This window comes from Pyrgilauda ruficollis, unplaced genomic scaffold, assembly GCF_017590135.1.
Source record: "Pyrgilauda ruficollis isolate IOZ18807 unplaced genomic scaffold, ASM1759013v1 scaffold52, whole genome shotgun sequence".
NCBI classification, from domain to species: domain Eukaryota; kingdom Metazoa; phylum Chordata; class Aves; order Passeriformes; family Passeridae; genus Pyrgilauda; species Pyrgilauda ruficollis.
The window spans coordinates 2790858-2816405 of NW_024526822.1; the positions used below are offsets into that span (position 1 = coordinate 2790858).

Here is a 25548-nt window from a genome sequence, read left to right on the forward strand (position 1 = left end):
TGCAGGATGCAGGGCTGGCTCCTACACTCACAGAAACAGAACCCAAAACAACTACAAAAAGCAGCATTAACCACCTCAGAAACCAATTCCAAGATCCTAATAGAAAATGAAATTTGTATTTGTTAAAAACCACTTAGAAGCTTTGGAGCCTTCTCTTTATGCTCCTCTCAGAAACATGCTGTTAAGTAATTAGCAATTTACCAGGTTTAAACAGTTACAAAAATCCTCCCTGAAAACACCAGAGGCAAATCACATCACTCCAGAAATGAGCTCTTTCCTCCAGAGTCCTCAGTGGTACCAAGCACCTCATTCCAGAGAAGGAACAGGGCAGAGCCCCCCACACTGCTGCCTCAATGCACTCCCAGTGTCCCAGAAGGAATTACACATGAGTGGGTTTAAGTTTGTTTGGTGCCACAGACATCTGGAGCTCTCCATCCCAGCACATCCCAGTCCAATCCGTCCATGCACTGGTGTGATCAGGAGCAAGAGGATTCTGAGTCCAGAAGCATCTCAGAGGCACCGAGTGCACCTTCCTTGCTGCCTTCCTGAGGGTCTACCAACACCCAGCTCCAAGCACTTCCCTGCTCTCACAGATGCCAGCAAAAGGATCCAGAGGAGATGAGAGATGGAGGGCGTGAAATTGGGGAAGGAGCCAGCCCAGGCAGCCCACACAGCAGTGCTGATGGCACCTCCTGCAGCACCCTACGGGATTATTTAGCACGGCTGATTGCACTCGCTTCCCTCTTCAGAAAGTTTCTCTTCATGGAGAAAAAAAAACCAAGGAGTCGAATAGTTGGGGATGCTCGAGGCACTTAACTACACTTAGCAACCCTGAGCCTGCCAGAAACATCCTTGTGCAAGTGACAATTCCAGAATTAACTCCCAGCTCTTGGTGTGCTTGAAAAAAAATAAAAAGAGAGAAGCAGGCAAATGCTTCAATGGCAGCTCTTGATTCAGGTTCAGCACCAGTTCACACTCAGCTCTTATTCCACCAAATGCTGCCTGGATGGGGAACAGCATCTAACCTGCTGGGCAGCACCTTCACCTGCCAAAACCAGCTGGAATTTTGGTGGTTTGGGTGAGCATCTGGGCTCCAGGTGCAGCTGCTGGCTGGGCTTGTGGTACCTAAGTCAAGAGGAATCACACAGCAGTGCAAAGATGCAGGTAAAGAATCAGCAGGTTAAATGTGTGTGGGAACATCTCTGGATTGGGTTGGGAAGGAGCTGCCCCATGCCAGCTTGCTGGAAGGAGAGAGGAATCACCTGCTCCTAGCCTCTTAAAGAATTAAGGGAGGCAATGAAAGAAAATACCATTTCTCTGGCAATGCAACAAAAGGTCATTATTTTTTCATCTCTTTCCCAGGGAAGGGCATCACCAGCTTACATAATTAAAGCTGTTGGGATTGCCCTTACACCTATCTGGATCTTTTAAATTATTTATTTCCTTGGCTGATGCTCTTCCAGCCTGAACATGACCACAGCATCAGAATCCTTCCAGAGCCACTCCTACTCCTGCCACCCCAACTCAGAGGCAGAACCCGCAGCCAAAGCAAACAGCTCCAGCATCTCTCCTCGAAATGAACTCAGTGTTAATAATTTAAAGCTTTACTGGTCCTTTTGGTTGCGTGGTAAATTATTCACCAATTTCCCCCTGCTAACAGCACCCCCGCCCACGGCGCGCGCGGAGCAGGTGCACCCACACAAAGAGAGATGCTCTTTACAACTTCGGAGATGCTCTATCATGTCAAAGAGAAGGGATGAAAGGCAGAGGGAGGACGCCAGCCTCAAAATCACATCCTCCGCTATTGCTCTCGAACAGATAAACGCTCCAGGAGAGTTTCGCGGGGCATGTGATGATAGGAGACGTTTTTGTGATACACAGGTGTGAAAAAGGGAGACAGGCGGGAGAATAAAACCTGATAACACTTCACTCAGGCAGCGGCAGCAAAGGCAGGTGCTTTTTATTCCCCAGCTGCATGAACCAAGAGGAGCAGAAGGAAAGCGCGGAGCAGCCGAGCCAGCTCAGATCCCAGGCAGGATCTCACCCTGGATGTGAGAACCTCCTGCAGCGAGGCAGCTCTGTTCTTCCTCCACACAGGTATTGCACTCCCAGCAGCTCAGCTCGTGGGCTTGCAGACTGGGGTGCGCAACGCCTGCCTGCTCCTGACAGCCTCCCAAGGGCTCCCTGGAAGCAGCCACGTTCATTTGCATCACCAAACATGAATTCAACTTTTTTGCAGAGAAACTGGAAGTAGAAAATGGTCAGAGACAAGTTTGCTGTAGGAAACATGGAAAAAAGCCCACCTGCTACAGAAGGTGTCTGATAAGCTGAGGGGAAGCCCTGTCCCTTGAGCCCAGCCTGAACTAAACCAGGGAAACATGGAAAAAAGCCCACCTACTACAGAAGGTGCTGTCTGATAAGCTGAGGGGAAGCCCTGTCCCTTGAGCCCAGCCTGAACTAAACCAGAGCAGTGCAGTACACAGGGAAATCCCAAAGGATGTGGAAATTAGAGGGAGTATTATTATTTTTAACTCCAAGATTAGGAGTAACAACTTTTAGGGTTTATCTGGGAACCACCTATGCATGCTTACACCTACACACAGGTGTGTGTGTATTTGTAGGAACCACTTCCCGAGACACCTGCACCTTTGTTTCCGTATCACACTGTCCTTAATTTCTCTATATCCAACACTTTCTTAATAATCAGCGTCTTTTGCCCTGATTTTGAACTTCTCAGGGTCCATTTCATCCGAAGGAGCCTGTCTAGAGGAGGATTCCTCCAGTGATGTGCTAACAGGGAGCCTGGGGGATCATTCTGCTGGTCACATCCCACTGGGAGATCCTCGGAATGGTCTGGGAAGGCCAGCAACAATGACAATACCAGGGTCCTGTGGGGCTTTTCAGACATCCCTGGGGGACAGTGCCTTGCTCCACTCCCCACTGCTGCAGCTCCCAGGACAATATTCTCTGCTCTCAATATTCACCGCTCTGCTGTGAGAAGGACGGCGCTCAGGGGTGAGGGACACAAGTGGGATTTATCACCCGACACACTGGGAAGAAAAGCCAGTCCAAACTCAGCTGAGCACAGAGGTTTTGCCTCAGCCTGGGCTTGCGAGGGACATGACCTTTCTGAAAACTCTGGTTATTTATTTTGATAATCCTTTTGTTGGGATAAATGCTTTGCTCTTGCCACAGCCTCAAGGTCATGGGAGTTAATGAGGAGAGGAGAAAGGCCAAGTGAATGGGATCTGTCCTTTGCAACTGAAGGCATTAGTGAATGAGAGGTGAAATGAGGGGGCTGGACTCCTTCTCCTCTGCTTTTCACTCGAAAAAAGCCAACAACAGCAACAAACAGCTGCAAAATAAATCTCTCCTTCTATCCCTTCTTTATTCTTTTACTCCCATTACTGCCCTCATTGCTCTTCCCTAGGTAGTACCACCACCTCCATACTCCAACCTGTTCTTCACAAGCTACACCCTGATGGGAAGAGAAGAGGTTCATATCCATGCCCTGGACCCTCACACAAACACCCCCAAGGCAGCACAGTCCTGCCCCCTCCAAGGATCCCACACCTTTTTACAGACCCTAACAGGTGGCCTTAGAGCAGAGCAAAGGGGTGGAGGGGAATCTGCCAACCCCTCCCTGCTTGGATACAGCCATTTTGGTGCAGAGATCTGCAAGAAGAATATTAAGCTTGGTCTGAATGCAGCAGCCTCGCTCAAGATTTATGAAGGATGAAGGAAGGAAGATTCTGAGGCAAAGCATCATCTCAAAAATAACTGCCGAGTCCTAGCGGGTATAAAAGATCTGTCCATAAACCAGTTTGTCATCACCAGTCAATAAAAATTCAAGTCATGGGAGGAGGAGGCGGTAGCTGAGGTCCCTCTCCTGCCATGCTGCCCCTGCATGATCCCGGCTGGATCACCTGCACACACAGGTGGGCAAAGGCAAGGCCATCTTCAGCCTGGGTCCCAATGCATGTCCCCTGCCCCAGCATCTCAAGGTGGGCACGGTTACACCCATTCAGGGTCTGATGGCCAGGCAGGACCAGGGCAGCAGGACCAGAACAAGATGAAATGGCCTCACGTTCCAGCAGGGGAGGTGTAGGTTGGATATTAGGAATGAGTTCTCTGTGGAAAGGGTTTTCAAGCACTGGCACAGGCTGCCCAGGGCAGTGGTGGGATTTAAAAAGTGTGCAGATGTGGCCCTTGGGGACATGGGCTAGCTGTGGATTTGGCAGTGCTGGAGAATAGTTGAACTTGATGCTTTTAGAGGACTTTTCCGGCAGACACGATTCTGTTATTTAAGGGAGAATGATGGAGTCCTACAAAGCCAATCTGGGGCATGGTGTCAGCACCAAACCCAAGTGCTGGTACCTATCAGATGTCCAGGAGGACCCTGTTTCTCTCTGCCACCTACTGCTCACACTTCAGCTACCTTCTGAGCCAGAGAGAGGAGGATCTGGTGCCAACTCAGATGACCCATCTAGGGCAAAGCCTCCTGGCCACAAGCTGTATCCAGGCAGAGCTGCCCAAGGCACAGGAAGAGGCTCTTTGATGAGCTGCAGCAAGCTGAAGGCAGTTGGCAAGCAGAGCAATCCATTGCTGTGATAAAATCTGTCCTTAAAGGAGCCTGGTGCTGTTTCTTTCATTTCTGTGGGTTTTTCAACACTGCCAATACAAAGGAAAACACCCCAGCTGGTAAAAAATTAAGGAAACTTCTCTCATCACCTTTCCCATCACAGGCACTTCTGCTACCTGGCAGGCCTGGGAGCCTTCGCATCTGATTTCCCTGTGCTGCTCCTTCAAAGACGGGACATCCCCGGGAGGTGACGCCGGATCAGCCGCCAAGGGCTGGCGGCAGCAGAAAGGGAAGCGCCAAGGCTGGGAAGGATCTGTCAGAGTTCTCCAGGCTCTCATCCAGCTGGGGCAGGCTTGTTGCTTTGCTGTAATTCTCCAGTGCTGTATCAAGTCAAGCTTTAAATAGCTCAGATGATGGAGAGGAGTGTGGATGCTTCAAGTTCTCTCCAATGGGAGGATTTCTTCCTCTGCAAAATAATTTATTCCCTAAGGGAACATCTCAAGCTAGCTTTTGCCCACTTCAGCCTTTCCTCAGCTTCCAACCTGAGGGATCATGTCCCTCTACCCCATTCTCCCGTAGTGTCTCTTGCCAAACTCCTTTGCCCATCATGGGCACAACCTCAGTGCTACCAAGCCAGTCAGAGCCAGCACACCCAGAGAAGCAGGAGCAGTACCAACATGGGGAGAAAAACCCCTTTCCTACCAATCCCCAGCCATAAATTCAATTATTTAGATGCTTCTCTGCTGGAACAAAAAGGAACATGCAGGGATATTACTGAGGTTAATTTAGAGCCACCACGAACTGTGTGTGACCAAGCACACCAGCCGTGTGTGTCCTTGCTTTTCCTCCATCTCACCAGGTTTTTCATTCCCTGAACCTTCTGGCTAAAAAAAAAAAAAAAAAAATTTAAAAAAACTACCTCTCCATCCCTTCTCATTACTAATCATTCCCATCAGCCTCCCAGGAAGCACTCTGGGGCCACTTGACCATTAACAGGGCACTAAATGCAAGGCAGAGGAGGATGTATTAATATCTAATAAGAGTGATAGATGATCTGAGCCACTTGGGCACTCTGGCTCAGGTACTCATGGCAGGTCCTGGAGCTAATTTAAAATAATAATAATAATAACAACAATAATGGCAGCAGCAGCAGCAGCTGCCTTCATTTTCCAAGTCAATTGATTCCTCAGCAGGAATGCCATCTTGACAGATTTATTTTGATCGAATTGTCTAATTGAATACAGTTCTTGTTTCCCTTCACTTTGTGACCTTTCACGCCTGTGAAATAAATGCAATTTGGAGAATTATTCCTCAGCATCAAACTCAGCTCCTCCAGGGCTGAGGTGCCTGCCTTGTATCACCAGTTTGCTTACAAAACACCATCAAAGGATGCCAATGCAAAGGAGGTGCCCAGACTTGGGCACTCTGCCAGTATTTCATTTCCACTTCACTTTAAAAAATGTTTAATAAAAAACCCCCAAAACTATAGAAGGTTTGGAAGAAGCACAATCAAACATCCTGGCTGTTTGGGCAGATTTTATTTCCTGCTTATTCAAGTCCCCAGCATTTAGTGTACCACAGCTCCTTGCAGTTTAATGGAAGAAGATTTGCTCCCAGTCCTACGATGCAGCTGGAATAAGATGTACCAAGCCCTTCCCTTCATCCAGCAGAGACACGGGCTCCAACCCCCACCAGCCATTCATCCAACTTCACCTCCTCCCCAGGCCCTCCCAGCTCCTGCCTGGGATGCTCTGATGTGCCAGATACGAGATGATGCTTCCCATAAATTTCACAAGAACAAGTATCAAGTATTAAAAATAACTAAGCCACGTCCCTCGCAGACAAACGCGCTGTCTGCGCGCCAAGAGAGGTCTTGGTGAGAAGAGTTGCAGCTGAATCTTTTATAATAATATCAATCAATATTAAAAATGAATGGCCTGCTCAATTTTTAAAGCATCTTAAATTAATCTTTAAACACAACTATTTTGCTTAAACCAAAGGCTTTTGGTAATCTGAGAATGGTATTTCCATCTGCTCCCTCGGGCTCGTGCCAGGTACTAGAAGAGGTCTAATAAATAAGCAAATAATATACATCCAGCACAATTCCCATGAACCTCAAAAGGGGGAAAATGCAGAATTTACGACTAAATTTGTTATTGATTTAGCTGCAAAAAACATCTTTTCCCGTGCATTATGATAGGCCCTATGGAGACTATTAAACCTGCTAAATCCACTGGGTTTAGCCTGGATAACAAACCTAGCTGCTACCCCTGGAGATCAGGATGGTGTGGGACCACAGAACCACTTAGGCTGGAAAAGACCCCTGAGATTGGGTCCAGCCTGTGGCTGAACCCCACCTTGTCACCCAGCCCAGAGCACTGAGAGCCACCTCCAGTCCTTCCTTGAACACCTCCAGAGATTGGGACTTCACCACCTCCCTGAGCAGCCCATTCCAACGTCTAACATTTCTATGAAAAACAAATCCTTCTGATGTCCAATCTGAAACTCTTCTGGCACAACTTAGGCTGAAAAAGCGAAGAATGGGGGCACAGGGAAGGCTTGGGACTACTATGAAGTTGGGCTGAACCCATCTAATCCCCTCCAACAAATGCCTACACCTAAACAAACCAAAATTTGGACATTACTCCATGGGCTGCCCCAGAATTTCACAAGATTTTCCCAGCACGGGAAAAGCCACTCAGTCAGGCAGCAAGCTTCCCAGTGCCAGTGTTTTTAATATATTCAGGAGAATGTGGCATTTCTGATGGCAAGACTTCTGCCTCACTTGCCGTTTAATGTTAAGAGGCTTGTACAGTCAGCAGCGTTTAAAGAGTAATGACTGTTTTCATGGTAAATGCTCTGTTAAATAACCCAGGATTATTGTGTTGTGTTATTGCATATATAAAATGGCATTTCAAAAAAAATAATAATTGTTTTAGAGCTAATTGATGTTTTTAACCAGCTCCATGCATGGAATTTTTATTTGGCGAAGGGTCGGGCTGCTGTCAGGAAGAGGCAATAAAGGCAGGGAGGTTTTGACCTGCCAAACTCACTCTGTCTGGGCTTTGTATGGTTCAGGTGCTGCTTGTGGTCGAGCAACAGGAGCAGGTTCAAGCTCTCTGCTCTAAAATGTGAAATTTAGCCACAGGCAGGCACCTCTGCAGCCCAAACCCGAGTGTCCACCCATGGCTGGAGCATCCCTTGACCACACATGGTCAGTGTAACACTGAAGACCCACCCTGCCAGCAGCACCCCTGCCTCCAGTCTGCAAATCTCCTTCTCTGAACCCCCCAGCTTTAGTCAGTTACCCATGTGGTGGCACTTCAGTGCCACCCAAATGTCCCTGGGGGGTGACACATCCCCCTCCCCTGTTCCCCAGTGTTATTTCTGCAGACAGCAAGGGAGAAGCGCCCTAATGCTCAGACTGATGAATCACTGATGAGCAATCCTGCTGCGGGAGTTTAACTCTGATCGTTCCAGAAGGGATTAGGATGGCTCAGCTCCTTCCCCGCACCCACCTCCCGCAAGGGCACTGTCCTCACCACATCCTCAGTAAAGCCATCACTGCCATTTGGGATCACTCATCACACAGTGATTTTGGCACCTACCACAGCCCTGCCCTGCTGAGCTGAGCACAAACATTCAGTGACCTGGTGGCTGCTGAGAGCCCAAACCCTGTTTACACCCTTCAGAGTCTGTGGGTGCTTCAGTCCTCGATCCAAGGGTGGGGAAGTGCTCCTGCTTCTCCAGCCTGGAGATTTGGAGCTCCTCTGACAGCAGCTGCCTTGGCTGAACCTTGTCTGGGGACTCATGGGGCACTGGAGCAGTCAGAAGCACTGGCAGGTCCTGAAGTTTCAGAGAGGCAGTGACTTTGGGGATGTGCAGTTAATTACAGGAGCTCTGGGAGCTGCTGGAAGGGAGAGCAGGGCATCAGGGCCCACAGTTAAAAGCCTCGACCATCTCCTAAGATCCCTGAGTCCACACAAGAGGCCAGTGCCAGCATCCTCAGATCAGAGGGTGAGAGCAGGGGGTGACACACACCTCCCAAAGAGACCCGGGGTGTCACTGAATGTCATCCCTTGCAATCTGGCAGTTCATTAACTCAGAAGAGTCGCCAGCATCTCTCCTCTGCACCACGAACCACCTCACAACAGCTTATAACAAACCAGAGACCCATAGTGCAGAGGCCAAAAGCCACCAGCTCTGAATCATCACAGGGAAGGAGGGATGAAAGCCACCATTGTGCCCCAGACCCTGGCAGCAGCAGGGAACAGGTAAAAGGAAAATGTTCAAATGAAGCACACGATGAGGCTTGCAGACGGGCAGGGAGGAAAGCTCTACACTCCTCCAGCCTGGGAAGGACAGCACAAAAATAATTGGGCTGAAATATCTAAGGGAAGACTGCCCAGAGCAGGAGAGTTCAAGACCACGAGCCTGCTGATTTGAAGTTGTTCCTCATCTTCAGAAGTCACTCCCAGGCCTGTCTTTGCTGAGCCATCAGCACTCAGGGTGTACCCAATGGACAGCCCCAGACCTGGCATCCTCAGGGCTGGCCAAACTCACCCTGTAATAAGAGTTGCCACCTTCTGCTACAGCTTTTCCCAGCCCACAAAGACAAGCTTGATCTGATCTGGTAGTTCAAATCTTGCTTTAGGGATCACAGAGAGGTGACAGGAGTCATCTCCTTTCTTAGCATCACCCCATGCTCCGCTCACGTCCCGTGATGCTACAGCAGCTGCACAGCCCAGGAGGTGCTGGTTAAATGCAGCTCTGTGTGTTCCAGCAGTGCCAATAATATCGCTGGCTGCACACACAGACTCTATAAAACAAGATACAGACGTGAGAACCTGAGGCCAAAACAGTCTCATCATAATTTTCTCCCAACCCCCACTCTGCAAAAGCCACAGAACCCTGTCCCTCAGACAGGACAACTCCTCAGTTCATTCTTTCCTTCTTCAGAGGGAGCCTTTTCCAGGTCCTGGGGCTCTGTCTGATCCCTCTCCCTCCCTTGGAGGCACCTGGATCCCACAAGGACACTGCCCTAATGGGTTACATCTCATTACAGTGACCTCAATGTCTCTCCACGTCTCCCTCTCCCTTCAGCATCTGTCTCCACGGTACCCAAGTGCCTCAGATGAGTAGAAAAGTCCCTTTGTGTGTTTTCCCAACCCTTGGCTGTACAAGTACCGTTTAATCAAGCCCAGTAATGAAGGCAGAAATGAGCCAGAACAGGCTGTGCTGCCACAGGCAGGATCAGCACAGACTTTGAATCAGAGGTGGGGGCTGACCCTGCTACCCTCAGGTGACAAAGGGGACAGGAGCAGCAGTGGGGTCTGGCACCTCTGTGATGTTCCAAAGGATCCAAGCAGCCTCAAAGTTTCAAACAGCCCATGGGCACATTAGCTATAATGCAAGTGCATGTGGTAAATCCCAAATCTGTTCCTACACATTAACACTGTGGGATATTTAATTCTCCAATGTTCCCAGGCTTGAGTTTAACCCTCCATAAAAGCAACACACGCCTCAGGACCCCTAAAAGATATTTAGGGCACAAAGTCTTTGCTTTGAAGTGTATTCCTGCCTGGCACTGCAAGCCCAGATGCTGCTGCCAGCTCCCAGGCTCACTTCTGAATGTGGTGCCTGCTCTCCAGGCTTGGCTTTCTCCCTCTCTCCAGGATCCTCCTCGCATGGATGCTGTCACCATGTGCTTTAATTAGCACTTCCCTCCAGCCTGGCCAACTCCTGCTTCCAGCATTTGTAAGATGACTTCCCCATCTGTAAATCAGGCATCAGAAGACATCTCTCCCTCCCACACCATCCCTGACATGAGTTCTGCCCTGCTGGGCATCCATCAGATGCTTTGAGGGGAGTCACACACCTGATGGAAGTGCTTGGGAGACACAGCTTTGCTAAACCCAGCTCCTCTGGCCAGAGCTGTCTCCATGTCTGGTGTCACACTGTCAACTCCCACCACTTGCTGCTTTTCCCTCTCTGCTCAAATCTGCCAGTCCTGGAAATGGCATGTCATGAAGATCTCACCTTGTACAGAGCTGAAGTGCATGTGTGGAGCTGTGGGAACACGGTTAAAGGTTTGCAATCACAATCTGAGATCATCTTAGGAAAGCCACAAAGCAAATAAAAGGCACTTCAAAACACAGAATACCAGAATGATCTGGGTTGTGAAAGGACTTCAAAACTCATCTTGTTCTAAGCCCTGCCATGGGCAGGTAATCTTCCACTACCCCAAGTTGCTCAAATAATCGGTAATTTAACTAATCAACACACATGGGGTTTGTTCACCCCCTCATGGTCTGGACTTTGCCCCTCCTCTTCAGAGTGATTAACCATTACTACCACTAGTAGGGAATTACTATTTCCCCCTACTCAAGAGGAAGGAGAAACACATTTGCAGCCTGTGCAATACAGGTGCAAATGACTCCAAATAACTTTTATTTCTTGGAAAAGCACATTCACGATCCTGCTGCTGACATAAAACTCCCTGCAAGCTGTTCTGGGCAGGGACTATTTCTGTGCTATACGCTCACACAGTGCCTGTCCCAGCCTCCAGGCCCTACTACAATATAAATAATGATAATCCCTCACTCAGCAATACAATGAAACACTTGCACGGTATTAAAAATTATTTAAAATTCATACCTACATTGGGAAATTATTCAGTAAACTCTAATTACTTATCAAAAGCAACGATGATAGTTTTAAGGAGAAGGAGTGCCCATAAATACAGAGCCATAAATAAACTGCTTCTCAGTAGCACGAATTAATTTGTATTTAATTGCTAGAAATTGCTATCAATTACTAAACATTCCTTGCAGAATAGGCAAATTCTTTTAAGAACAATTTCAATTGCTAATTGACAGTCTTTTTTTTTTTTAATTTTTCCTCTTTCTCATCTCTGCTTCTGCCAGTTGCAGAAGACCTCCCAGCCAGTGAGGTTCTGCACTTTTGGGCGGCAGAGAGAGACCTGTGAGGAACCAAGGAGCTGCTCAGGCTTCAGGAGGTTTTACACTTGTAAAACTCCAAAGAGACAGGAAAACCAGTGCTGAGAAACATCCCTGACACAGCAAGGAGAGTGATTCCTTGCAGAGGATTGAAAGGAGGGAAGTGAGAGCTGAAGTTACACATCCATCACACATCCAGGGAGAGAAACACCTCCCAGGGACTTCATCTCCCCTGCATGCCACAGCAAAGCCATGGCAGATGCTGAAGGAGTCTCTCTGTGCTCCACTGCCCCTTTCAGAGCCAAACCCTGCCCTCCTGCAGGAGGATGCTCCCACTCCTGCCGTGTGGCAGGACACGAGCCCAGCCGCACGCCTGGCTGCCGCTTCCCGCCTCTCCACGCTGAACAGCCCCGCTGTCGCTCCTGACTCATTTTCTGGTGTTTTCTGCTTTGCTGTTGGCATAACATCCCATCAGCACAGTTAATTACATCCACGCTGAGTGTGAAGGACAGGCTGAGTCTCGCAAGGAGCCGGCGGCTGTGCAATCCTTCCTGCTGCTCTCGCAAAACAGCTTCCATGGATGCTGACAAACCGCGGCGCGGGGCTGCCGTGTGCGAGACGGCAGCTCCCGAGGGAACTCCTCCCTGCAACGCCAGGATTCTGGATTGCTCTCACCCCCACACCACTCCAAATTCCCCCAGTGTCCCTGCTGTGAGCTCAGACTTGGGGCTGCAAACATCTTGTGTTGGGGATGTCCCATCCCTGGAAGTGTCCAAGGCCAGGCTGGAGCAAATTGGAATAGTGGAAGGTGTCCCTGCCCATGGGACATAAAATGAGCTTTAAAGTCCCTTCCAACTCAAACCATTCTGGAACTTTCTGATCTCCCTGAGCCTCATTGCCCAAACAGAGGCTACAAAGACTCCTAGAAAAGTTTGCACAAAGCACAAAATGCAGAAAAAACATCTGCCCTCTGTCAGCAGAGAAAGCCCCGGTACAGAAAGCCCTGTTCCCACACAAACCCACCCTGCTGGTGGAGACCCTTGTACATCCATGGTGAGAGCAGGCTGGAAGCAGAGGAGGGTGCTGGGAAGAGCTGCTCATGTCTACAGCTCGATTAAAGAGAGACCCAGGGTCTCCAGGACTGTCAATCCAACATCCAGGCACCGCTCCATCACCGTCCCCCCAGGAGCGGGCTGACAGTCACAGGGAGCCATGTGCCAGCCATGACAAGCAAAGCAAGTGACACACACATCTCCTGCTTACAATAACAGCCCTTCCGTGTCTAATCCATCATATTCGATGCAGATCTCTTACCCTGAAGTGTTGTCAATGAGGATTTAATTTAGTGCTAATTAGACAAATATTGCATGTTGAACAGCCATTGATTATTAAGAGACAGGGAGCGTGGCTTGGCTCAGCAGTGTGCACGGACACGCTGGATTATATCCGGGATGAGGCTGGGAAATGTCTTGCTGTTTCTAATCATCAGATAGTAATTAACGTCCAATAACTTGTAACTTGGTTTATCATTATAGATTTAGGAAGGCAGTAATAGTACTGTATGCTAATTAAATATCAATTGATTATTTAAGGCATATAAAGATTTAGCAGCAAGGTAATAGATATACACAGTTGTTAAAGTTTAATATCCATCACACAGCATTCTCCTGTTCTATTAAGTTAGTGTTTAATGAGAAAGAGTGTTGTCACTGTAGGAAACTTTTGGATGGGAGTGTCCAAAATGTTTGGCAGCATGCGAGGTTTAGAGTCTCTCAAAGGAGCAAGAAGTCAGGAAATTCAGAGCCTCAGGTGAAGTGAGGTCAAGCAAGATGTGGTGGCTGAGCCCAAGGCAATCCTAAACCTCCTGTCTGACATATTGCATCTCAGCTTTCCCCTCAATCCATGCAACCCCCACCCAAAAAGAAAGACAAGTTGTCAATTCCCTGCTGGAAGAAAACTTTCAAACCCCAGCCCAGAACCTTCTGGAATCCTAGCAGCCCACAGAGCAGCCTCACTCAAGTGGAAGACACGCACAAGAAGCTGAATTTGGGAGCAAACTTCCCCAGAAAATAATGGGAAAGAAATCAATAGAGCCCAGGCACCCCATCTCCCATGGTTCGTGCCCCAGAGCTGCCTCTCCTCCCAGGATGGGGTCTGACCCCGTGCCCAGCACCAGTGATTTGGGAGGGTTAGGAATACTGAGCTCCTTCCCACATGAGAGATAAAACCAGAGATGAGAGGCAGAAGCCCAGCATCTAAAAGGGAAAAGATAAATGGCTTATGAAAGGAAATAATCTGCTGGACTCCATGGGTTTGGCAGCACCCTGCTAAGTGCAGCATCAGTCTTGAAAACCGCTGCAAGCTCAGCAATCGCAGGACAAAGCACAGGATTCTGTCAGGGCTTCTTCCCAGAGGGAGCCAAGGCCCAGGACTGTCTGGTTTTGGCCACCCTGGATGGCTCCCAACTTGGGGAGGTGGGCTAGGAGAGAGATGGAGCAGGGAGAACACCTTTTAGTGCATAGAGCTGCTTCCTGCAGACAGGCTGGCCCTGTCACTGATTTACCGGGCAATAAAAGCAAAATCAAGGAAAATGCCTCAACTGCACCCCTGAGAGTGTCCAGCCTCAGTTATAGAGTCTGGGCAGGCCCCAGCTGCCTCTTAAAAGCTTGTCTTGTACACAGTGGGTCTGGGGGAGGGGTCCAGAGATGGCTGGCTCCGTGATGGGTGCTGGAGCATGACACCCACAGCAAGGAGAAGAGGAAAAGTGCTGCTGCTTGAGAACACCACAGAAAAAGGCAGCAGGAGGCAGCAGGACAAGGCCAGCACCCACCCTGCAGTGGGCTGGAAAACCCCATTGCATGGAAGGAAAATCAGTTCTCTCCATCATGGACCTTCCCACTTGGGCCACCACAGGATGGGATCTAGAGCAGGACATCAGCAACTGCACATCTGTACTTCAGAAACCTCCAGAGTCCTTGGTGGCATCTCAAAATGTCAGTCCTGCAGCACAGTGATGCTATGAACAGGCACACTCCTGCACAGGCAGATTCAGGGCATAAAGCCAGCTCCCCAAGCTCTCTGTGCCATCCAGCAGGATGCTACCAGCCAGCTGCAGCCTGAACTACTGCAAAGGTGGCTTTTCCTACCAACTGGGAATGGATTTTAGACTGGGCTGGGTCTCAGAAGCAGGGAAGCACCTTAGAACTTCCAGCCTGCTTCCTTACAGCTGTCCCTGACAGTGATTCCCACCCCAGGCTTCCCACTCGCTCACAGGCAGCTCCAGCCTTGCCTGGGTCATCATCTGAGGCACCTCCTGCTTCCCCCCCCTGCCCACCAGGCTCCTTACTCCATGGTACAGATGAGATTCCATTCATCTGACACAATTTCTCCTTGACAAACCTCTGCTGGCTGTGGCACAGTTTCTAGTTCATTCTAGCTGATCACAAATAATTTTGCTTGTTTGCTCCAGAGCATTGCCAGGATGGGAGGTGAGCGATTTCCTACAATAGTTTCTCTCACTTTTCTACACCAAGCACTACATCTGCCCTTCCCTAGGGGTCTGGAGCATCCCCTGCCCTTTGGGATGAGCAGCAGCAGTCCTGACATCACTCCAGCCACTTTCCTGCAGAGCCAAGCAGGAACAGCATCAGCCCAGGTGATTTATACCAGAACTCCAGCAAGAGAGCTGAGCAAAGGCTGAGAGAAACCTCTCTTAAATAGTTTTGCAATGGAGTTTACCCGAGCTGCAGCAGGCAACAAAGAAACGTCAAGAGCAATGAGACAAGGCAGGGGAGGCGTCGTAGCAGATAAAGGATTCTTCAGGTATGAGACAAAACCAGCTTTGGAAACCTTGCAGAAGTGAGTTTAAAGTCTCCAGAGGATATCAATTGAGAGTCTGTCACTTGGTGTCAGGATAACTTTCTGGACAGCTCTCGGAGCTTGTTAAGCTCTTGCTTGGGCTGCATTTGAGCTCTGGTGGCAGTGCTGTCTGCAAGCACCAGCGCTGAAACCAGAGATGAAAAAGGTCTGCTGAGTCCATGCAGCTTTTCCATTATCCCTCCAAAATTCCCCACCATGACCTGCAACACCCCACCAGTGTCAGGCATGGGGAGCTCAGACAGGGCTGCTCCAGGACACACTCCCACAAGGAGAGGATGTCTCTAACCAGGGGCAACACTGTGAAACTGGGCTCCTCTCACCCCAAAACAAGGGCTGGGGTGTCCACGAGGGATTTGTGGGCACAGGGTGGGAAATGCAGGATGAGATGCAGCAGCCCATGTAAAAGCAGGTGGCCAAACCAGACGGTCGTAACACTGTCTCAGCAACACAATCTACAGCTCTGGGTAGGAAATAGCCACTTCCCCCACAGCAATCATTTCATCAAAAACCCTGCAAGACTCCTGCTGTTCCCACTAGCCCTGGATCCCTAACTTTAATTAAGTACAAAGAGCCTTCCCGCAAGAACAAGGGAGGAGAGGGTGACTCAGACAGCAGTGGGACCAGTCAGTGCAATTATCATACAGTTAAGAATATTAATTAAAAACAGCCCTCCCCCCAGTTAAAAAAAAAAAAAAAAGGGCAAACGAATCAATTCTACTTAAAGGAATATATGGGGATGAGGAGAAGGAGCAGGGAGGGTGACAGAGACAGAGATGGGACGCGTTGTGAATGCTAAGAGCTTCCCACCGTGGCCGCTGCCGCAGTCAGCCCCAGGCCTGGCTGCTGCCAACAGTTACTCCGAGTCTCCTCAGAAATGGGCTCAATCTTTCCTTCTACCTGCTGCCGCATCAGAGCAACTCCTGTGATCACACAAGGACTTTAAATCTTGGCTTTAACTGCCTTGATTGAATTAAATGCAACACCACGGTAAAGCAGGCTCCTCATTTCAGGTACGAGCAAGGAGCCCTTGCTCTCCCGCTAACGGCACTCTCCCTCTCTCAGAAATGATGAGTTGCTCATGGGTTATGCTCTTTAAGAAAGGAAAAAAAAAAGTCATCTGATAAAGTGGGTTATAAAACCGGTGGTGGTAATAAACGGAGAGCAAGGAACCTGATGCAAAGCCTGCAGAGAAGGCAGAACCCGCTGTAGGGACACAATACCTGAACCATGATTAATATGTGATCATGGGTGACAGCTCAGGAGCAGCGCAGGTGCCACCCATGACACAGGGACAACAGCAGCAGGGGGAAGTCACCCAGACACCAGAGGGAGGGTGTCAGGGGAGGATGATGAGTGACTGGCTGCCAAGTGTTGAAGCTGAGGGAGTGGAGGTGCCTGGTAGGCACCTTCAGCTCAAGAGCCTGCAGCCCTTCAGTGGAGATGCTTCCACCACTGTGATGCAGCTGGGATAAAACCCAGCCAAGGGTTCCAGACAGGATCAACCCACTGGGATGGCCAACCGTGACCTGCCAGCAATGCCCCACAGCAAACCCAATGAGCAATGTGCAGGGAAAGCTGTGACTCAGTAGCATTCTGCCACCACAGCCTCTTTGACTGCAGGCAGCACACGGGAGAGGCCACGGGCACGAGGGGACAAGGCCAAGCAGCGACATGATGAGATGGGAACAGGCTTGCAGTGATTCATGATCCTCCAACAAAACTGCTGTCCCATGAGTGAGAGTGGCAGGAAAAGGCATCTCAGGCACCTGGGTTTATGAGAGGGAAGGGAGCAGACACTGCAGGAAAGGACTCTGAGTGGAGAAAAGCTGATGAGAGCACAACTCTGGCACTCCCAATTCCTGCCTGAAACTCCCTAGGCCATGTCACTCCAAGCCAGACCTGCAGGGACCAGCACCACCACACACTTACCACAGAGGGTGGAGAAGAGCTCAGCTCCCTCCTCTCCTTCCATGTTCATCCTCCTTTCCTGGGACTTGCCTCTTAGTGAAACAGGGATAAAGAGGAGCGCGCTCCTGTGGCTCCTACGAGCCCTGACACAGAGCAGGATCTGTCACAAGAAGGTGCCCTGGGAGCATAAACCATTTCTCTCTATCAGCCTCTATTATTATCGCATTAATGGAACCTTCACTGGCAGGATGGATGCTCAAGTGCCCAGGAAGCACTCCTGGCTCTTTCCTGCCCCTCCACAGGAGCAGGGCATTCTGCCGACAAATCTCCAGGAGAATTACAGCCGAGTTCCGGGCACAGACACGACTATTGGTTCCTTTTTATGAGCCTTCATTGTTATTACCACCTATTTCTTTTTACATTCCTGCCAAAATACCAAACATTAATCTCCCTCGCTCCCTGAAGGCAAAACATGGGTAATTGGATTTATATGGGTTAGAAATTTGTTAGAATTTTATATAAATATATATATATATACACATGCACACATGCACACACACAGAGAAGATATAAAAAACCCAATGAAGGGATACTCTATCCCACTGGAACTCGGGTACCAACTGGCTGAAGCCAAACCCCCCACATTTCTGTACTGGCTGCTGGGCTTTAATTTAGGAGCTCATCTCTCAATGCTGAACTTCACACATTGAGAGTTACCAGTCATGGATTTTTCATTGGTGCACCTTTTGCAACGTCCTGGTTTTACCTTTACCCATTCCCTTCTTCCACCTAACATTTTTCTTTCCCCCTTCCCAACTTTTCTTTCTCTTCTTCCACTCTCTCCCTTCTGGAGTGCCATTCCTCTTCTCTCCAGCTCCAGCCTAGAGGTGACACCACACACAAGCCTTGGCACACTGAGAGAAAAAAAAGCAAGACGTGTGACATGTCCTCAAGTGTCCCCACTCTGAACCCATCAGCACTGGAGATGGCACAAAGTACCTCATCAGCATCAGCACAATTTGCTGATCTTTTACAGGATGAGAAAAAATATCTTAAATTTACAGCTTACACCACAACAGATGTTGTTCTCATTATCCTCCCCCTCCACAAAGAAACAGACTTGGAGACCCATTTGTATCCCAAGGAACAAGTCCATCAAGTGAGCATAGTCATGGAAACAACTCATTTTAAGCAAATCTTGGGAAATATTCATAGGAAAACAGAAATATAAAATGTGAGTGTTTTGCACTGAAAAGCCGACCTTGAAGGGTTCTGTCAGGAAAGACAAGACCTAAATATCAAATCCAACCTGCAGTAAACAACCCATTACAGGCTAAAAATTGTTGACAGGGGCTGTGGGGAAATTATTTTTCTCATTAAAAAAAAAAAAAGAAGAAGAAAAACCAGCACATCCTAACCCTCAAAGGCTGCACACAAGGACAGAGGAAGAAGTGATAGTCACTGAATCAGATATTTCTTATGAACTGTCTGCTAGGCTGCAGTATCTAAAGATTATCACTTAAAACAATATGTCCAGCTGTTGTAAAAAGCATCCGTGGTTTAGAGCTGAGGAATGCAAGGAGGAGGCAAACTGTGAGAACAGCCAAGGGAACAGAGAAAGTCTTTGGAAAGCAGGAATGTGAAAGACAGCCACTGTGCCCCCGTTTGGTTTTGCAGCGTTAACACCTAATCCTGTTGCAGAAACAAAGCCCTGAGCTCCTGGAGGAGTGTGCGTGATCCAGGGGAAGGACAGCTATTACCAGGGAGTTTATTATCCTTGCAAAAAGATCTCTGTACCCTATAGCGCAAGGATTACCAACAGTTCAGTCTCATCCCCGGGAGGTAAATATCACCACTTGGAAATATTTCTGCCTAGTGGAGCTTAAAAACTTAGTGTGGGGGGTGGGTTTTTTTTGCTAGACAAGAGGATCTTCTCAGGGTTTGAATCCTGGCCCTGGGACATGTGACAGTGAGGGTCCCCTCCTCCCTCTGCAGAGCCCCACCAGCTCGCTGTGCTCTCAAAACCAGCATTTTCTACAGCAAACCCCCAGTGTTGTGGTTCCAGCCTGTGTCAGCAGGACTCCCCAGCTCTCTGACACTGAGCCCAGACCTACACCCACATAAAACCTGCCTGCTGCTGGCTCAGCAGGAGAAGGGTTGGCACAGGCAGCAGCCCCAGCCTTGCTGGCTGAAGGTGAATTCCCCAAAGCCAGCCCTGAATCTCCTCAAAGCCAGACTTGAATCTTCCCCTTGCACAGCAGGACTGCGCTCTTGGAGCAGGGACAGCCAGTGTTGGGGACAATGAGCTGCAGGGAACAGGAACAACCAGCCTCAGGGACAACCAACCTCAGGGACAACAAACCTCAGGGACAATGAACCACAGGAACAATGAACCACAGGAACATCAACCTCAGGGACAACCAACCTAGGAACAACCAGCCTCAGGGACAATGAACCACAGGGAACATCAACCTCAGGGACAACCAACCTAGGAACAACCAGCCTCAGGGACAATGAACCACAAGGAACACCAACCTTGGGGACAATTACCCCAGAACAACCAATCTCAGGGACAATCAGCCACAAGGACAACAAGCTGCTGGGAACACCAGTCTCAGAAACAACAAACCTGAGGAACAATGAACCACAAGGAACACCAACCTCCCCTAGGGACTAGCAGCCCAGGACCAACCAACATCAGTGACAACCAGCCTGTCAAGGCTGTGAGGCTGCTCCAGCCCCACCAAGGTGGGAAGGGGCACAGCCAGGGACATTGGGTACCAGCCCCATGGGCTCAGCATCTGCATTTTGACAGCATCATTGGTGCAGCAGGCTGGGGAGGAAGGAGCCCTCCTGCAACCCCCTGACCTTTCTCCAACCACCCTTCCAGTGGCTGCAATATTACAGCAAAATTAGCGGGCACTGTAATTACAACTATCAGGAGCAGATAAGACAAGTTAAATACCAGCTACCTAGGGAGAAATTATTATGCCAGCCAGGAGGATCCAAATGCCAGAATCCATGGCTGTAATTTCCCTGAGTCGCCAATTACAGCTCCGCCACGCAGCGAGCTCTACCTTGGAAACGGCAGGTATATATTTAGCTGCTCCAGAAAAGTTTTTGGATAGGAGAGTGGGGGAAGGAAGGGGCAGCAACGGAGCAAGTCCTCACTAATCTGCTCTGCGCTAATCCCCACGCTTTTAGCATTTGCACACAAAGAGCAGTGACTCTCTTCCTGCTCCCCAGCAAGGATTTAACAGCAGAGATGTGGATGCATTAACGCTTCTTTTCTCTGTCAGGTCCGTGGCTGCTGTTTCAGGGCGACAGGTGAGTGTCACAACCCCCATTAACAGGTAGGCACATGGAATATCAGCAGTTTGACTGAAAAAGAGGCAAAAAACCAGTGATTTCCTGACTTCCCAGACCTATGCCTGGAGACTGTGGTCCTGCCTCCTGCTCCTGCTGGTTGTATTTTACTGAGGTCTTGTTGCGTGCTGGAAAATAGACTGTGGTAGGTTATTATACCAAAAGAAAAAAAAGAAGAATCAAAGCAGCATTGTCAGAAATAATTAAAACCATAATTGTGAAAATAAATGGAAGAACAGCATCTCATGATGTTTTATTCGGGCTTTTTATTTTTAATTGGAATTGTTCTCACACTTGCTAATTGACAGAATACAGCCAGGCACAGAGTCTTGGATGTGAATAAGCAAAGCTAGCCTGACTTCTTGGTCTCCTCCATGGACAAGCAGTAGGAAAGGCCATGGGTTCACCAGAGGCAGACAAGCCCAGGGAATTTAACTTGAAAATTTGCCCTTATATACAGAGATAAAGCAGCTCTGTATTATTTAGTTTGGAAAAAAGCCTAATTATACCTGCCTTAGCATCACCCATTCCTCCAATCATCACTGATAAACCACTGCTGTTGGGTCATTTTACAGATGGGGAAACTGAGGCTGAGAGCAACAGAGGGGCGTCCTCAAGTCCTGGTGTCCCTATGGTGACAGCCATGGGAAAAACTCAGCACAGCCCATCTCCCAGCTAATCCCTCCAACCTCTAAAACACACTCTCTCCCTTAAAAAAACCAACAATATTTCTTAAATACAGATAAAACTATAAAGCCTTGAAATTTTGAGCAGCCGGTGGTTTATGTCTTTATGAACTGTACTGATGGCTGCTGTAAAGGTCGGTTTGCTGGCGGCACAGCGGGACGATCCCATTTCCATCCCCATTTTAACACCGTGGGAATATTTGCCACAGCTTCCCTTTTGGCTCATGGAGATGCTTCCACCATGGCAATGCAGCTGGGATAAAACCCAACCAAAGTCTCCAGGCAGGATCAGCCCGTGGGGATTGGCCAGCCGTGACCTGCCAGCGACGCCCCCACAGTAACCCTAGGACCTGCATCCAACGAGCAGCATGTGGAGAAAGCCAAGACTCAATGGCATTCTTCCCAAAAGAAGGAATTTAGTCCTTGTTTCCACATCAAATGCCAGCTGGGAGATTAAAAAGTGACCATCTTCAACACCCCTTGTGGTTCCTGGTGTGCTCCTTGCTCTGTTTCATGTCCCAGACTGGTGGGTAACATCAGTTACTCCTGCCATCTCAACACCCGAGTTTTTTGTTCCTGAGTCAGGAAAGACTTTTATTTTTAACAGTACACAGAGAATTTCCATACTGCCTTTAGTTCCCAGGAGAGGAAAGGTGCCTGAGTATTATGGGAATTGTTTGTTCTTACAATAAAAAGGAGTGAATTACCAACAATTTCTGCTTAAAATAGAAATTATTTGTTGCTGATCTAAGATGACCTGCAAGTTGCCTGTAGATGGAGTCTGAGTTTCTGCAAGGATAATGCTGAGCCTCCCTTGGAAAAAGGGTGGAGAGCTGGAAATAGAAGTGCCCAAAATCCAATACAGGAAACCCACAGCAGCCTGAAAAGCCTCCAGGTTTCCTCCACCACTTTCATACAGGGCTGGTCGCTCTCCCAGCTCCTTTCTGCAATGCAAGGGGTGGTTAAAGGGCTGATCTTGGAAAGCAAAGAGCATCCACCAACCCTGCAGGAGCCAGGGAGGTTTGCAGGCTCTGTCCATCTCACAACCAGGATGAGGGAGAGGACCTGGCCATCCAGACCTAGCAGGACTGAGGATAATTCCGCAAGAACTACACACTGGAATTACAGCTCTCAGTTTTTCCAAGCCCATCTCCTTGGTTTGATCCCAAGAAAAGTGCCATTTGCAGGGAGCAGAGAATACCACCACCTCCTCCTGCGAGTGCACAGGAGAAAACACCATTTAGCAATAACACCAATCACTGGGAAAGACTTCCCAGGGCACTTTTCCCTACCTGGCTCTTCACAGGAAATCACAGCCTGCAAATAAACATCAGCCCCATCCTCAAGATGCTCCACCTTTGTCCTCCTGCCTTCAAACCCCCCACTGATGCCACCTCTTTGGCTTGCTGTGTGCAATTCCCTGCCCATCTCCAGATCCCGAGGGAAGATGGAAAAATATTTGCCACCCAGAGGCTGCAGAGGGGCAGCAGCAGGGAAACAGGGAGAGGAGGGAAGAGAAGGACCACTGGGAAACAGCAGTGCAAGAAAAGATGGAGCAGACTGGGAGCAAATGGGAGCTGGAGGCAGAAAGCTGCCTGCAGCAGGGGAAAGCTGGACTTGAGGAGGAGAAGGGAGGGGGTAAGAGCATGGAAAAGATGCACTGGAGAGCCTGGGTAGAAGCAGATGCCAAGAGGGGAAATGGATAAAATCAGGTTCTTTTGGGGCAGGGGCTTCCTCTAAGTGTCAGCACTTGGGGGATGCAGAGTTTCTTAAGGGAAGGCTAAAATCTCGCACCCAGGGCTGCTTCACAAACATCCCCTCCTGCACACAGCACAGAAAAGGGGACAGAAGACTAGAAATATATATATATATATATATATTAAAAAAAAAAAAAAGAAAGAAAAAAAAAAAAAAAGGAGATCCAAGTCAGCCCTCTGCTGGCAGCAGGCTTGGCTGGATGTGCAGGGGCTCCCCAGGGAGCAGGCACAGGCACCCATCCTGCTCTGACCAGCATCGCCCCCGAGAGCCCCAAAGCCCACACTTCACTACAGAGACAAGTTCCAACAGCGAGGAAAAGAGCACCAGGGCCAAAGGCACCTCTCTGGGGAACTGTCCTTCTTTAAACTGCCTTGCTCACACAGCTCAGGTTAATCATCATTGCAGTTCAATTAGGAAGAGCACAAGGAGACAGCCCTCTGCTCTCCAGCTGTGCCACAGCCCCCCAGGAACACGGAGTGATGACAAGAATGTCCCAGGGTACAGGAAAAGGGACAGCATCCCAAAGTCTGGCAGTGAACGTGGTGGGAAGAGGGCAGACAGGCAACCAACACCTCCCTCTGCAGCACGGAACCCACAGAGCCCCAGCCAGAGCCTGATTCCCAAAACCACCAAACACTTCTCCCTACAAAGCCCACTTCAGTCATGGAAACCTGCCCGGCCACCCAGGTGAGAACAGCAGCCTCTGCTCAAAGCAGCGCCAGCTCCTCAGCCCTGCGCCGGCTCTGCTGCTCACGGAGAGCGTGACAGGCTCTGCTTGTGCCATCCCCGTGCCTGGCTTTGGGAAGAGCAGCTGCTCTCTGCTGCAGAGACCCTGTTCCTCCGGGTCTGAGCCAGGGAGCAGCCAGCCTCGGCTGAGGGGCACACGCTGCTCGCTGGCGCAGGCAAAGCAGACAAACTCCTCCGAGCTCTCTTGCTCCACGCTCATGTCCCACCATCCCCGAGCTCCTTCCCCACGTCCCACAGCTCCCGGATTAACCGGCTCGGGTCCTCCCGGGGCTGCCTGAAGCACGCACAGCACGACCCAAAGCCCCACTGCTGCCCCACTCCCCTCTAAAAAAAGGCTGGGCTGCCCCCTGCTCCTCTGGTCGCGATGCCTGTGGAGAGCTGCTGTGCTACCTGGGCAATGCACCTGTAACTCATTCAGGGAATGAAAGGGATGCGCGGCTGGGCTGTGCGGCACAGGAGTGACCCATCTGCATATCAGCCGCCTGTGTTTCTCCTACAGCAAACAACGTAAGGGAAAGCATCCATCAGAATTCATAAGATGCACCCCTGGAGTAAAAGATTGATTTGATATTAACGGATTCGTGCAGAGACTATAAAGCGATCGAGGAAAACACTGACACCTCGGAGGCATCGCAGCCCTGGAAAGCCGCTGGCAGTGCAGGCTGGCACCGGTGCCAGGAGCACGGACCCCCCTCCCCTCCCCTCCCACTCAGGCACAACTTTGGGCTTTTCAGGCAGCACTAACTCACTGTCTGCCACCTAAACCCCTGTGTCGTCTCCACGTCTGGCACCCGCAGCCCCCCCAGGAGGTTGCCAGCCCCGCGCTGCAGCCCGAAAAGCACCGGCGCATCCGTCCCTCCAAAACCGCTCGCACGGGGTGACCCCACCACGACGGGGACAAGCTGCCACCCGGAGTGTCCCCTGCCACGATGGGGACGAGCCCCTGGGACACGTGCAAAGTCGCCAGCTGGTCCCAGGACCCTCCGGCAGCCCCGCCGGGCACAGAGCATCCCCCAAAAGCATCAAGCAGGACCCCCGACCCCCCCAAGCCCCCGTCCAGCTGCTCCTACCTGAGCGTGGCGCTCTCCCCTTGCCGCACTGTCACGTTGTCCATGGCTTTGGGGAAGGTGGCATCTCCGCTGCGCACGGGCACTCCTGCGGGCACAAGGAAGAGCAGCCTGAGACAGAGGACGACCAGGCACCTCCAGGGCAGGGCCAAGCACCCACCGACCCCCATCCTGGGCAGCGGGGACTTTTCCAACAGGCAAAAAACACACCCGACAAGGCGAAAAGGGGGAAGGGGTGGGTGGAGAGGAGGGATGGGGGGGAGCAAAACCACCGGGGCGAGCGCTGCGGAGCTCCACGGAGATCAGGAGAGCCCCCGGCAAGGCTGGCTGCGAGCGCTGAGCCTGCCGAGCGGCATCGGAGGGAGTCCCGCTGTCCTCGGGCGAGGGAGGAGGACGGGAGGGCCGGGGGGAGAAGGAGGAAGAGGAGGAGAGAAGGTGCGGAGCACGAGATGAAGGTCACAGATGTGTGGCTGCTGGAGACGCTACTTTCAGCTGCAGCTGGGCAGGCGCTGCGGAGATCTGGCATCAAAAGTTTATAACCCACGGAGGAAACGTGAGTGTCTGAGAAAGGAAGGGGAGGGCGGCATCGGCACCGG

At 50.1% G+C, this 25548-nt stretch overlaps 1 protein-coding gene across 1 annotated transcript in view; it reads right to left on the reverse strand.

Annotated features, from left to right (window-relative positions):
- Positions 1–25218, reverse strand: part of LOC121360645 (opioid-binding protein/cell adhesion molecule homolog) — a 106555-nt gene extending 81337 nt beyond the window's left edge. The window contains exon 1 of the mRNA XM_041480659.1: positions 24956–25218. Coding sequence (XP_041336593.1) covers positions 24956–25122 — 167 coding nt within the window. The 5' untranslated portion in view covers positions 25123–25218. The remainder of the gene's footprint in view (positions 1–24955) is intronic.
- Between the last annotated feature and the right edge of the window lie 330 nt (positions 25219–25548).